The 15948-nt window shown below is 32.0% G+C and overlaps 3 protein-coding genes across 3 annotated transcripts; 1 reads left to right on the top strand and 2 right to left on the bottom strand.

Moving 5' to 3' along the window:
* LOC122580556 (cytosolic sulfotransferase 12-like) lies at nucleotides 1-1097 on the bottom strand. The gene has a single exon (XM_043752827.1). The coding sequence runs from the start codon at nucleotides 1095-1097 to the stop codon at nucleotides 96-98; it is 1002 nt and encodes a 333-aa protein (XP_043608762.1). The 3' UTR covers nucleotides 1-95.
* Nucleotides 1098-5131: 4034 nt separating this feature from the next.
* LOC122580486 (cytosolic sulfotransferase 12-like) lies at nucleotides 5132-6315 on the bottom strand. Its single transcript, XM_043752761.1, has one exon. It carries the CDS (start codon nucleotides 6313-6315, stop codon nucleotides 5317-5319), a length of 999 nt encoding a protein of 332 aa, XP_043608696.1. The 3' UTR covers nucleotides 5132-5316.
* Nucleotides 6316-12830: 6515 nt separating this feature from the next.
* LOC122610781 lies at nucleotides 12831-14496 on the top strand. Its single transcript, XM_043783738.1, has 2 exons — nucleotides 12831-13544; nucleotides 14083-14496. The coding sequence occupies exons 1-2, from the start codon at nucleotides 12831-12833 to the stop codon at nucleotides 14494-14496; spliced, it is 1128 nt and encodes a 375-aa protein (XP_043639673.1).
* Nucleotides 14497-15948: the final 1452 nt, after the last annotated feature.

Raw genomic sequence — 15948 nt, 5'->3', positions numbered from 1 at the left:
ACACGAAATTTTATTTTGGTATTGATGGAGAAGGATCACAAATCCAAGCAAACAAAAAAGCAAATAAGAACAAATTACACACAAAAAGAAATACACTAAAATTTTAATCCGGAACCATCTAACTTTTCTTCACAAATCTTGTCAAGGCGTGCTTCCATTTCCGTGGTCAAATAATTTTTCCAATCACCAACTTTACCTTTTCGAAAAAAGGTATTGCAATTCACCCCAATTGGAAGCTTCCCTTCCTTGTTCACCTCTACATTGCTCAAGTTATCAAAGCTACAAATTTCCAATATACGCTCAATTGTGACTTGTTTCTCATCTTTGGAAGAAAACGAGCATCCTAAAAAGTCAGCTAGTTTCTTCAAATGAAGCTTTGGTTGCTCTATCATCTCCTCATACTTTAGAAAAAATACTTTTTTTGGATTCTTTAAGCTTTCCTCCCAATAACCTAACACATGATCCCAAAAGGGTCCATACAAGCTCACTCCCCTACAAAACTTTTCAAAAACTTCTTCAAGTGAATTACTCCCCATTTCCTCTAACCTCATCTTGTTTGTAAAAGCCCAAAGTGAAATGAAAGTATCTTTTGGGTTTCTACATAGATAAACAAGCTTGCCTTGTGATGATCTAACGATGGAATTCGGCAAAGACACATAAGGTAGGTGGGTGGAAAAGAGTCTAGGAGATGCGAAAGTCGAGAGATCAGGGATATTATTATCTGCATAGAGCTCAAGCTCCAAGAAAGGCACAAGTGTATGTGGATTGTTTGATAGTAATGGGTGATCATCAGCTGCTAGTTGGGTTAGTGGGAAAGTGTTGCGGTTTACTAGGGCGAACAAGATCGCTTTTAGCCAGGTGGTACCGGACTTTGGAGTGGTAATAAGGAGGATATCGGTGTCTTGAGCTTCAAAGTGTTTTTGACATGAAAGGAGCCCTTCAAGTTGTTTAGTACTATGCCAAAAACCTTGATACTTGTATAATGTTGTTGTAACCCATCCCTTTTCTTTGGGAAGGGAGGAAATCAAGTTCATGCATTCTTGAGTCAATACATCTTCTTCTAGATATCTCGGTTTTGGAGGTTGTTGGGATGTCATGGAGATCAATTAGAGTATAGTACTACTATAATGTGTATGCTACATAGGTTCAATGCTTCAACATGTGTTTATATACATGGCAAACGATTAATCCTCGGCCAATATAATTAGCCTAAAAAATCTTTTTAGTCATAAGACAATGACAAATGGTAAAATCTAAATATAATATTAAGAAAGAAAATTAGTACTGTAGTTAGTATCCACATGTCACTATCTTATAGTTTTTGGAGGATTTTTTTAGGCTAACTTTTAAGAGAATATATTATTTCTCTAAATTATTTATTGATATATTGAATATGAGAAAAGTGAATATATAAATATTAAAAACCTAAACATGGGTATAAAACACTCCACATACTATTTTTTTTAAAAAAATATATTTAATGTATAATAGATAAACAATTGGACCTCCATGTTTATTATGAATTCAGATCTTAAGTTGTGGGTTTTATAACTTAGGTAATTAATAGCCACATAATTCTTATCCTCATTATATATTAGGAGTATCAATAATCACACAAATACTTTAAGAACCGTTTTTATATGATGTCTCTTCTTATAATTAGCTGGACTCAAACAGAACTAATTTATACTAAACTAGTTTTTTGATTCGAACATTGTCTCGAGAAACATAACAATACATAAAACTTGCAACAAGTATAAGATTAGTGATACATAGGTAAAGATAATATTACAAAAACGTATTATAAAGTTAAAAGAAACAATACGGAGAATCAAAAGTTTGAAAGGCTATTTAAAAAAAATAATGAATCATAGTGTCAAATTGCTTTTTTATTAAAAAAAACCCTTAAAAGAAGTTGTAGAAATTAATATATTAATAAATGACTAAAGTACAAATGAAATGTACATGTAAACGTTAGGGAAAAGTGTTACAAAAAAAAGTAAAAACGTAAAAGCAAAAAAATCAAACATGTGTTCTTATAGATAGCTATAGTAATTAGTCAGAGATTACCTGAACATAAACAACTATTAGGCTATCTCCAATGCTAAAGATGTCTTTATGCTTTCTTGAGCTGTCACATCATATCCTTACAAATCCTTATACATTTTTTTAAATCCTTTAAATCCTATAATTTTATCTTCAACCATACAAATTAACATCCTTACATATCCTTTTACCACCAACTAAAAACAAAAATATATTAGCTAAAGACAAGTAAGGGCATGCGTCCTTCAAAAAATTCTTAGTTTTAGACAAAATTCAACGATAAAGGATATCAAAGGACACTTAAGAGTGCCTAATTAGGGGTGTCCCCGTTAGAGCTAGTCTTAGTTCTTAATAGATATTGCACTTTGTTCTTGTTTTGGCTTAACTCATATTGATACTCAGTGATAGACTGATAGGTGAATATATTATAATTCTAAAAAGTTAACATAATTTAAACATGATTTTATGTGTATTGTATAATAGTAAAATATAACAATAATATGACTACAATTGCACAAGATCTTTTACAATCTAGCTCTGAACACGCGAAAGTGACATATATAATATGGTAATCAATTAATCACCCAAACATTTTCATGCAAATATAAAGTACATTTCATTTTTGTCTTCCAAATGTTTTTAGAGACTCAATATAATTTTTCTTGGACGAACACCATATAATTGATCATGGAACATCCTTGGATTTAGTTTATGTAAAAACAAGAGAAGTAAAGAAGCCCATATCAAACAAACTTTGATAGTCTCGGTGAGAATATGACTACTGAGTTCTAAATTTGCAATCACAGGTAAATGTTTACAAAGCAAATGAAAAGCTAATTGAGCTTTGGTGTTTATTAACCTACTGTTTTGTTTATTCTCCATCTGTCTTAAAATTATTGTCTCAAACAATAAAAACATGCACAGTTTTATTAAGAAATATTTGCAATAATTACATTGTATCATCAATAACACTTGATATTATTACTTATATAATTTTTTATTGGTGTAATTTAAAAGTTTATTCCAATACATACTTAAATAGAAAGGTGATCAATATATATATGAGACGGAGAAAATATTTTAATGGTGGTATGTTGTAAACTTATGAGTTATGATATATATGTATGCGCGTGTTGTGTGTGTTAGAACAAAAATTAGTAATGATAGTCGCCACGCCATTGACCCTCAGTCCAAGTGTAGGGCACGGCCATGGATTCGAGTTTGACATTGAACAAAAATGGGGATTTTTCATATTGGGCCGGGAGATTTTCATTCACTTATAGTGGGTTTTCCTCTTGTGGGCTGTGGCGATAAAATCCATATCGAATTTTTTCCCCTACTCTATTTTTTCACTTTTACTTATTTTCGTTAGAAATTCCACTGAACAATTACAATAGAAAAAGTGCAAACGAAGTGAAATGACAACATACATGGTTACTTAAAAACAAATATGATTAAATGGATTATAATTAATTGGTATCAAACAAAAGATTTTAAAACCTAAGCAAACGAATACTATTGAATTGTTTAAGGAGCTCACATATATATACTTCTTGTTAAACTTACATTTGATGTACAGTATGTACATACATGAGACCTATCGAGAATATATCACATTTTTTCAATCACCAATACATAAGGTATTAGGTTGGTATTAGTGATATAACAATTTTTAATCACGTTAAATTATAATTGGACATATGAATTAGTGAAACATGGTCATCATCAACAACATACATGATACATCATCTTTTTGTATAATAATGGCAGACTGAAATTACTTTTAATTTCAAACGACATGAGAATTGCCCAAAAATATTAACGGAACCGCATACGAAATAGGTAGTTTGGACTATAAGTCCATTTTATTTTTGTTACATATCGTAAAATAACTATTCGACATCTTCTATTGATTTTCCATGTTAATTTAAGGTAAACTATATACTGTTATTACGAGAGGCCCAATACTAATAGAACCTCTATAGAAACACAGGCCCAATAAACAAGACATAAGAGTATAAGACCAATCCAATATTCCAATACAGTCCATTAAAATTCTTTTAAAAGTTCTAGACTTTTAGTTAAGTAAGTCGAAGCCTCGAACTCGAAGGTGATGTTTATTAAACTAATCCCGATCCTCATCAACAATACTGTCAGCCTGTCAGGTTATTACTATCTTCTCATCGCCATCATTTTTTATTTTTAAATCATATTCAAATTGAACCTCCCCTTTAACTATTCAAAACAACATTAATATATATTGAAGATAAAACATTTCATTACCTTAAAATAAGAAACATTGTTTTAATAAAAAAGAAAAAGTAAAAAAAAAAAATCTTAATAATTAATAACAATTCTATAAGAACTTTAATAACATCTCATCGCCATCACTTTTCTTTAGTTAAGAACTTAAGATCACTCGAGATGACGAGTATTTTTTATTTACTGTAGCTATCTAATCAGGTTGCGCCTTTTAATTATCTATTCGTCTAAAATATATCTTAAGTAAGATATGATATATATTTAACATGGACTTTTGTAATGACTCCAAAAAACACGGCAATCTTCTAAAATGATTATACCTATAATCTTGAGTTAGATCGCGCCTAGCCGTTGAGAGCGTCTGTTGTCTTTGTAGAGGAACAGTACGATCTTGGACGGAGTGGTTTGCTGAAGTCATTTCATTTGGTGGACCCAGCTTCGAATCCTGCCAAAGACAATATTAAATTGTGCTGAATTAACTTGACACTATCTTTAAAAAGATAAATGGGCTTAAAAGTTCTCATCAATTTACTCTTTAAAATGATTATAGCTTTTTATAATAATCATTTATAATTTATTTCCTCAATCGGTCTTAATAAGATTTGTACCAAAATAATTGTATACTTCCATCAAAAACGACATTCATTAGTCTCATGTATACCTATTGATTACTGCCGTTTAAAGAAAAATAAAAATATATTAGAACAACTTTCATCAAGTCGATCAAACGGTCCTTAATTACGAGGATAAAAATACATTTGATCAAATTACAGTTTTATTATTAAACACATTTTAATTTAACTGTTTTTTGGTTTGTGAACATAATTTACAACAACTAAAGAAGCTAGTAATAGTAATTAAACAATCATAGAATCACTCTAATTGCGATGCTATAACTCAAAATGGAGTTTTATTTGAGGTTAAATTGATGAGGTACGAAATAAAAACAGTTTAAACACAAATCCAATCATACATGCACCAATATTATTAGAACAAACATAAATTGATTTAAAACTGTAATCCAGACCCATCAAACTTGTCTTTACAAATCTTGTCAAGTCGCTCTACCATTTCCGTCGTAAGATAGTTCTTCCAATCACCAACCTCACCTTTCCTGAAAAACGCGCTACAATCCTCGCCTGACGGAAGCTTTCCATCCTTGTTCACCTTCAGATTGCTAAGTTTATCAAAGCTACAAAGTTCCAAAATACCCTCCACAACTTTTTCTTTCTCTTCTTTGAAGGAAAATGGACACTCCAAAAACTCAGCTAGTTTCTTCAAATGAAAAGTTGGTTTTTCTTTCATATCCTCATATTTTAAAAACAACACTTTTTCTGGATTTTTCAAGCTTTCCCCCCAATAACCTAACACATGATCCCAAAATGGCCCATACATGCTCACTCCTTTACAAAATTTCTCGAATACTTCCTCGAGTGAACTCGTCCCCATTTCCTCAAGTCTTAGCTTGTTTGTGAAACACCAAAGAGAAATTAGAGTATCTTTGGGGTTTCTACATAGATAAACAAGCTTACATTGTGAATCATGGACTGAATTTGGTAAAGATACATAAGGCATGTGAGTAGAAAAGAGTCTTGGAGATTTAAGCAATGAGAGATCAGGGTTTTCATCATCAAGATAGAGTTTGATTTCCAAGAAAGGGACAAGAACATGAGGATTGTTTGATTTTAATGGATGGTTATTTATATTTTTGGATTTTGAGAAATATTGGTCACGGTTCATTAAGGCAAACAAGATGGCTTTTAACCAAGTAGTGCCGGATTTGGGAGTAGTAGCAAGAATGACATCACTATGTTGAGCTTTGAAGTGTTTTTGACATGAAAGGATTCCTTGCAAATGCCTACAAGGATGCCAAAAGCCTTGATATTTGTAGAAAGTCGAAGCAACCCAACCGCTTTCGGTTGGAAGAGAGGAAAGCAAGTCCTTGCATTCTTGAGTGAGTTCATCTTGTTTCAAATACTTAGGCATGGGAGGCTTGGATATTTGCATGGAGATGAGTGTGTGTGTGTGTTTAATTTGTATGCTAGTGATTCTATGTCAAAAGTTAATTTATAGAAGTTTTCCCCAATAACACTTTGAAATTTGATTATTTGAAAGACATGAACGTCTATTCACACGATTTACTTTACATACATATATAGTTGTAGATGTCCGCCACTGAAGATTTTGTTACACGTGATTTGCATGTTCCCGATCGAATGGAAAAAACTTAATTTGCCGTATATGCAACCGATAGACATACTGTATTACAAATCATGTTTGTCATTTATATCTGGATATATATGACAATCATATAAACACACTGTCATTTGAATGTTTTTAATTTGTCGGATATATACTTTACACATTATTTAAAAATTCATTACATACAATACACACGATTGTAATGCACATGATTTGAAATTCATTACATACAGTATATATGATTGAATTTTGAGACACATTATACTATGATAATTTATATAAAGCTGTTTTAATAACAAAAACCAAAATTTACCAATGGGTTAGTGACTCATTGGTAAAGTCTTAGACCTTGAGAAAATTCACTAGGGTTCGAATCACGCTTCCTATATTTGTAAGAGTGGATTATTGGGAGTTTTTTGAGAGTCTTGGATTGCATTATAGACATGCGTGGTTCGAGCTTTGCATGTTGCCCAATTGAATATTACTATGGTGTTCAAATGTTAACACTAACTACGTACTAACTTGCATTAAAAAAAAAACCCAAAATTTGACTATCGGTGTCTTTTTCATTCGTCAATTCCATTAAAGAGAAGCCAATCTTTTATATAAAAAGACAAGGGTTAGATATTAAGGATTTGAACTCCAGCAGCGACATTTAAGGTGATAAATATGTTAGAAGTTGGAACCCATGCACTCTTGCTGAACAGGGGTGATAACCACTACAAGAAACTTGTCGATTAGTGACCATTTTGCTTAGCAACAACTAAAATTTGGTCACTAATAACTTTATTTGGTTACTATTAAGAAAAAATAGTCACTAAACAAAATTAGTGGCAAAAATAACACTTTTTGGTATCTAAACAAAATTAGGGATGAACCTTTAGTGATAAAAAGTGACCACTCAAAAATTTGACTGTTAGTGACGAAAATTTGGTAACTAACGACAATAGAGACTAAATTCTGATTGTTAGTGACAAAAATTTGGTCCTTATGATAAATTAGTGACCAAATTTGAAGTAGTCATTTTTCGCCATTAAAGGTCCGTCATTAATTTTGTTTAGAGACAAAAAAATGTTATTTTTTGGCCACTAATTTTGTTTAGTGACCAAATTTAGTGAATATTATTTCTTAATAGTAACCAAATAAGGTTATTAGTGGCCAAATTTTAGTTGTTGCTAAGCAAAATGGTCGCTAATCAACATTTTTCTTATAATGTTAATACGTGTACCGACATGCTCAAAAGATACATAACTGAAACCATCAGAGATCAAGATTCGGTCCAAGCTAACCTCCCTCTGCAGGGAAGGAAATACATTGCATGCTACAAGGGGTAGCTCGGGCTACGGGTACATTAAATTCATGTAGTTAATTTTTTTTTGAAAAATGATGTATTTTTTATTGGTGTTACATGTCAAATAAATATAGGATAGTGGTCTTGTAACCAACTTTAAACTTTTGAAACATTTTTTTATCAATAAAACTTATAAAAATGTATCTGTACAATTAAATGATAAAGAAAAACTATTGAAAATGACAAAAATTCTTGATGCCAATACAATGCTAGTAGAAATAAATTTGTACTACCGGTCATTTCCGATTCTGATTCTGTCACTGTTCCCATAAGGCCAAGCGGTTGAAAAGCCAATATTTTAAGATGCATTAATTATACGAGCAGATGTATCCTTGCCGTTCATGCTGAAGAATCTAACGTTAGTTGCACGGACATCATTTTATTAGGTAATCAAATCGACCTCTTACTTCGATATATGCTAATATAATATGAAGTAAGAGTATATAATAATCTATTAATGTTAATATTAATAATTAACAAAATTATAAATTATCTATTTAAAATTAAAGATTATTTTTTACAGTATATATAGTAGAGTTTTTCTAGATTTCGATCTGCTTCAGCTGTCCCCTCATGAATCACGCAAACAATTAATAATTAATGAGACCACTACTTTTAAACACTTTATTAACAATAATTAATCGCAGAATATGGTACACAACTTTTAAACACTTTACTTTATTAACAAAAAGTCACCATTGACATGCAATTGGACGATATATATACACGAAAGTTGTAACTTGTTGTAGCAGATATACATAGATATATGGTTCTCTATTCGACATATATAATTCAGTCATGATCACTACGCTCATAGCCTCATACTAGCTGTTCAATTGCAATGCCTAATAATTAATGCCTTTATGTTATGTTATCTTCACACACATACCGACACTACACATATATAGGCCAGCTAGCTAGATATATACGTACGTATGAAGTTGCCAAGTAGTAGATACGTAACGGGGCGATATATAGAAGGCCAGTTTTTCATACACATGCAAGACAATGTTGGATAATCCAAGCACACCATCTAGCTTCGTTTAAAAAAAAAAAAAACTCAAAAAAATCTCAACCAGACCTCCTAAATAAAACATTGATGTTTCACCACTACTACTCTATACCTGAGTTATTGGCTAATAGACATGTGATTGTAAAATGATCTTTTCGCACTACTTTTCTTCTTCATCATTCATATCCGATCCTTCTCATTGACACACAATCACTTGCATAACTTGTACTAAAAGGGCAACAAACACGTACGACCTTTTTGTCAAGATATCAACTTTAATCATATCATCAATTGGTTTATTTTTTAACTTGGAGAATCTAGCTTGCATGCGCTACAAAAAGAGTCCACTTTTCTCAATAACTCCATCTTCATCGAAAGCCTTCATTACCAAATACTAATTCTATTCCTTCAATTCTTTAAATTTTTCAGACATTTTGTTTGGTAATGTTCACAGTTTAATTTTTATTTTTTTGGCAACATTACATACACTACAAATAATATTACATTTGTCCACACTTTTAATGAGTATGAACAAATCAAAATTTTTGTCAAGCTTTTATGTATGTAAAAATATAATTTATCCACAATAAAAAGAGTATAGAACTAGTGTGAACTTTCATAATTATTTTGTAACGCATGACAATGAGCTATGTAATAGGAGGAGTACCCAAAAGCAACTACATAATTAGAACCCGTAAGAAAAAGAAGAGAGATCAATTTAATTCAAGTTAAGTAGTATCACTTCACGATAATCTATAAACCCTTATAAAACATATCAAACTTTCCTATTTTAGGAAATTCAACATTTTTTATACCTAAAATGTCCCTATTTCTTAATCCTAATTCCCTTATACACCTAATCTTACTTTTATACTATTAAAAAAAAACAATTCTCTTTTTAAATGTTTATATTACCAGTCTTTTATCTTTTAAAATATCTTCATTAACATTTTAAATCAATTACTTTTACATCAATTATCTATACTTGACGCCAATTCCACCACCAACAGTCACTCCAACCACCACACCGTTATTGCTACGACCATCGTTGCGTTGCGCGGGTACCGTGCTAGTGCAAATATAATAACATTATACATTTAGAAAATAGATAACGTAAATGTATAGCAATTTATTATTTGGATAGATAGATTGTATTTTGATGCCAAGAATAAACAAATTGAATGCATATTCGTTTTGAATATTGTTTTAAATTTAGACGCACAAAGTATAAATAATATTAAATAAATTTTATATTATATTATTATTTAATAATAATATAATAATAATAAACGAATTTAATAAATTTGTATATATTGTTTTGCATTTATTTATTGCTAAAATTTGATTATTAGGATTAATATAAATTAAAATGGAATATATTTAATGGAATACTAAATGCAAAATTAATAGGAAATTGACATGTATGAAAAAAAGATGGCTTGTTGAAAAAAAAGGATAGCCACATAGGATTTGAAGTATCATCTCTTAATTATAGAAGATATATATACAAGTGTTTTTTGCTGTGCGTATAACCTACTAAAATTTAATTAATATCATATCATGTAATCAAGATATTACCACCATACGACGTACGTTAAGATAGCTTGGTCGTCGTTAGATAACTAATTGTTACTCGTATCTTAGAATAGATCACAATTTCGAAACTTCGCTGTAATTCACGTTTACCCCTGTAGGCCTCTAATATTTCTTTTTTCACAATTGTGTGGCCACTTATTTTTCTAGGGGATCCAATTTTATTTTTGGGCCAAGTATGTATGCTGTATATATAAAGGCCATGTAAATTAAATACTTGTGAATGGGTGAATGGGCTAAGCTAACTTTACATATTATGAATGACTGACAGCTGGTTATATATCATATATGTATGGTCAGACTGGTCAGTATGGACCTTTTCATTTTTGTAGGCTGGTGAGCTAGTCCACTCGAAAGGCCTAACTGACATAGTTACCTTTCTTAAAATCAGACATTCATACATGCATGCTAGGTAATACATTTACACTTGTATGTTCTTGAGATTCTTTTATCTCCAATTTAATGTTGAGCCTTCTTTCCTCCCATGTGGTTCCTAACTTCGTGGATCGGTCGCTAGTAACTCTTGCCCGAATGGATGTAACGGCTAACCATCCGATCCCGTGACACGAACGTTCCAAAAAAAAAAAAAAACAAACTAACACTAATGCGTCACATAAAAGTGATATCTAAAAATAAAATTTAAAAAGTGATAGTTCATTATGTAACTAATTCGAGCGTATAATTTATATTTGAAGTCACACTATTGCAGTGGCGGAATATATGAAGGACCAAAGGGGGTTTTGGTCCCTCCAACATTTTGGACCATATTTAGTAATTATATATTATTTAAGGGTAAATAAATTTTTTTATGTGTTTTTACCCCTCAGAAGCAAAACATAGATGTAGAAAAGAGAAAAGCTAAAACCCCAAAAAAAATTTGACCCCTCCAGTACCGTCGTTCAAGTTCCGCCGCTGCACTATTGTGTGGGCCTCGTGATCGGACTAATAGTGGATCATGTGTGATTATGGTCACAAGCAGTTGGGTTTTTTTTTTTTAATTTTGTTACACTCGAACAAACATAGAAAATATAGATAAAATAAATTTCAAAATAATGGTGGGTTGAAATTAGTGATGTAGTTGAAAAAAAAAATTTCTTTTCTAATTTGATGTTGATGTTGGTGTTGATGTGGGGTTGACTAGAATCTCGTCTCCTTGACGACCCTGTTAATATATAATGATAGACTTGTATTGTGCTAATTAATCAGCTTATATTTATATAGTAGTTACTTTATTACTTTTGACTTTGAGAACATGTCTTTAAGTTTTAAGAACATGTCTAAGTTTTTATGGGTCTCAAATGAATGATGATAAATCAGATCCCCACGTCGCCAAACCAAAGTGACAGCTAATTAACTGCGGCTGAATGATATAATGTGCTAGCTAGGCATATCTTTGATTCATATATAGATCAGACAACTTAATCATAGCTAATACATGCACTCCACCCTCCTCTTTCTCTCTTGCCTTTCCGGCAGCTTGTCTCTCTTCTATCCTATCGACAAATTAACACGACGTCATGCATATATGATTCTGGCATGGTCTACCATGCATCGATCACATTTACATACAAAAATCTGATTCTGTACGTCAAGTAATCTAGACACGAAACTCCAAAAGTTTTCAGGTGAGTCGAAGGGCCACATTCATGTTTCTTTTTCCTTAAATTTTAATATATAGTTATGAATAAGTTGTATATATGTTTGATTACTAATAAGTGGTGGAGCTCCTCATATATAACATGTTGTTCTATGATTACATATTAAGTAATAATGTACATGCATACATGACACATTAATATATACTAAAAGGGTTGACCTTACATAATAACTTGGTGGAGTTGAAAATATGTTTTGCCTTACTGCTAGCTTTTTAGTTTTTGTTTCCATCAGTTTTTCTTAAAGGAAATATATTGATAACAGTTTGAGAGGTAATGCAAAATTATATGTTTATCATGTATGTATACAGATTTTTACATCTTATACAGTTATACTCAATTCTATGTATTTCTGTTCTCTTTTTTTTTTTTTGTCTTAATTGTAGTTGCCATTTTGGATTCTAGGGTAGAAGATGTCTGCATCACAGCTCTTGCGGATTCTCCAAACCCTCCCGGCCGGTGCTAATAATGAAATCTGGTAATGCAGTAATTTTAATAGTTTATTTATGAAACACTCAATATATCATTCTTCTTTGATTTTGATTTTATATATGTATATACATAAATCGGGTTGTTCTGGTGTAGTTCTAAGTAAATTTGGTTTTGATTTTTATTTTATATTTGTATATACATAAATCGAGTTGTTATAGTCAGTATGCGTAGTTCTAAGTAAATTCGGGTTTGATCTGAATGCAACAGTGCTTTCAACATGGATGAACTGGAAGCAAGTATGAATAGGAGCTCTAGGTATACGAATCCATTTTTGTCTAACGAAGACGAGAATTTACTCAATTTCTGGAACAATCCTGAACTTGAAACTTCAATTTTCAGCAATGAATATAATAATAATAATCATGAAGATGTGGTGTTCAGAAAGTCTTGCAATGTTCCTTCTCATTTGTTCGAGAAGACCACTGGATTTTACGTTGATAAGCATTCAGTAGAATGTGAATTACCGGATATAATAGTATGCTATAAAGAGCGTGATTTTAACGTTAAGGATGTATGCATTGATGAGGGAGTACCTAATGCGAGTACTAATTCAATTGATAATGACAATAAAGAGATTCTATGCAATTCTGCTCCTTTGAATGGAGAGCATGTTAAAATGAATGAAGGTACTCTTGATAATGAGTTACTTAACCATGAATGGTTGAGGCCTTCAACCATGACAGATTCTTACCTTGATGTTGAGTTAAAATCGTCTGTCCGAAGTTCAGCAAACATTTATGGTCCAGGCGTCTTGAAGAACACTTACGATGAAGAGCTGAATTCAAGTAACAACTCACAAGAAGATGTCTCCTCAGAGGAGCTAGCTTCTAATTCCATGTTCCCCTTGGAACCAGACTGGTCACTAACATCCCTGGATTTCACCGAGTCCTCTAACAGTTTTGCTCATGTTGTTGATCAACAGCCGCTTCAGGTGCATATACTTTTAACTGTTTTCTACCACTTAGAAATAACAAAATGGATGGATAGAACATGTTGGGCAATAGGTCAAAATTAGGTAACTTTTTGTACATGTGGAACTGGTACTGGTCTGTTTGGCCCGAAACACTTTTCTTATATACAAATATTTACTTTTCTTATGACTAACTGGTTTGTCAAACATGACTCGAAATGTTATATTGTTTCAATTTTGTAATTTCACGCATAAAATGATTATGGAAGTTTTATGTACATTGCACTTTTGGTGACTTCAACTCTTATGACCAGTTTTCGAAAATCTATATTTGTTTGGTTTTCCCTATTTAAGCGGCGCAGCTTGTTGCCCGCCTACCAGCTATTATGATGTAATTTGGCAAAATTGTGAAATGAATAAGAGTAATTCTAAATAAAAAGAAAAAACCCAGAGATTAAACATAACCCTAAGCACCAAATTTTCAAAATAAATTGGGTAAAAACTGCTACAACTTCATCTGATTGTTTGTAGTAAACTCTTATATCTGTTTAAATTACAGAATTCTGAAGAGGAGTTCCTGGAAAGAGCTGTTGTAGGATCTGAAATAGCCAAACCATGTAGAAGTTCGCAAATGAAGTATGTAGTAAATGAAAGTGAGATTGAGGGAAGTGTAACTTTTCATTTTGACACCGGGAAAACAGCAACGAGTAGTGATCCTAGTGGAGCTATGAGACCTGAATCCATTTATGGACATCCTTTAGAGACAGAAATTGCTTTTAACAACCAGGATGCATCATCTGGTAAAGTGGCAAATCAACAAGTGCGACATGTTGAAGGAGAATTAAGTTTCTCCATGGCAGGTGTCATTTCAGAACTCATTTCGTGCTCCAGGCCTATGCCATTTTCGGGTGGCATCTCTAATCGATCAGATAGCAGTGCAACTAGCACCAGATCCTTCGCGTTTCCCACGTAATATCTTCACCTTCCTAAAATCATACACGTAGAGGTGGCAAGATGGGCGGGGCAGATGGGTTGGATAATGAGTCAAAATAGGCTGCATTAATAAAGTCATTTTTACCAATATTTAGAACATGTCGTGTCAGTTTGGGTTGACTCACAGACAATGATAGTTTATTCTTTTATTTATTTATTTATTTTCTTTTTTTTTAGGAGCAAATAATGGGGTTTATACATTAATTATGATGGGTTGGATAATGGGTTAACCAATGTTCTGTTTCTTTAATATTATTCATAATTATTAACGCGCTAATTATGATTAAAAAGCAATTATCTAAACTTATAAACAGATGTTAAGAGATTGTATGCATTAAACATAAAGTTAAGGAGACTTTCAACCCGTTTGATCCGTTCTCTTCTAAGCTATAAAAGCTAATTAGACTGATTTTATCTTATTGACATAGAAAGAAAACCGAAATCATCTCTTTTTATAAGCTAATGTTTCTAATATGAAACATCATACAGCATGCATTCCACTTGGTAAATTCTTATCCTGAACATTGATACTGAACAATTGTAGATCATCTCCTTTTTGTCCAATAAATTCGTACTCTATGTGTTGACTATTGTATATAACAAAGAATCTTTGTGGTGCAGACTAGAGACGGAATATGTTAGCAGCCCTGTAAGAATGGGAAAAGCAGAGAGGAGACGCTTACAAAAGCAAAAGGGATGGAGACATGGCCTTCTCTGCTGTAAATTCTAAGTCATTTTCAAAATTCAATACACAGTCACAAGATTTATGTTGGTAAATACATGCACCACCGATTCATATGTATGGGCCAACTCTTTTTGCGAGTCTTATAAGAGATTGTGATGGAAAATGGAAAGAAGGGGTTTGTTTTTTCTCCTGTTTTCAGCTTCGTCTACACATGAAAATCAGATGTTTCTTTTCAACTAATTTTCGAGGTTGCATTTTTGGATAACGGTAATACTTTCTAAACATTTATTATCTGCTTTTGGTGAAAGATCTGTAATTCATACATTTCATTATTCTTATATATGGTATGTAAAGCATATCGATATTGAGAATCTTATATACATGTCGACAACTAAATCTTATGTTTACCTCATTCAACAATTGCACGTCGCATGATAATGTTCTTTTTTTCTGAGTCATCTCGTTTACATCTTAATTTAAAGAATATAACACGATGATTGGGGTTGTAGTCCATTCTTAATTTAAACTTTTCCTGAAATAGAAACAACTAGGGGCCGGCTAGTACAATACCTCTTGAAGGGCCGGGCCAGCTTCAATTCCTTTTTGTTTTGATCATGATGGCAGATCTTCTCCCCAATATGTTCCTTTCACAATCACCACTACAGATAAAATGGATAAGCAGTAGAACTACAAGATGTATAACTACACAACAACTTTTAGTCATCCATAGCTTGTATAAGTAACATA

Source organism: Erigeron canadensis, chromosome 8, assembly GCF_010389155.1.
Source record: "Erigeron canadensis isolate Cc75 chromosome 8, C_canadensis_v1, whole genome shotgun sequence".
NCBI classification, from domain to species: Eukaryota; Viridiplantae; Streptophyta; class Magnoliopsida; order Asterales; family Asteraceae; genus Erigeron; species Erigeron canadensis.
This window is presented reverse-complemented; position numbering and strand designations above follow the sequence as displayed.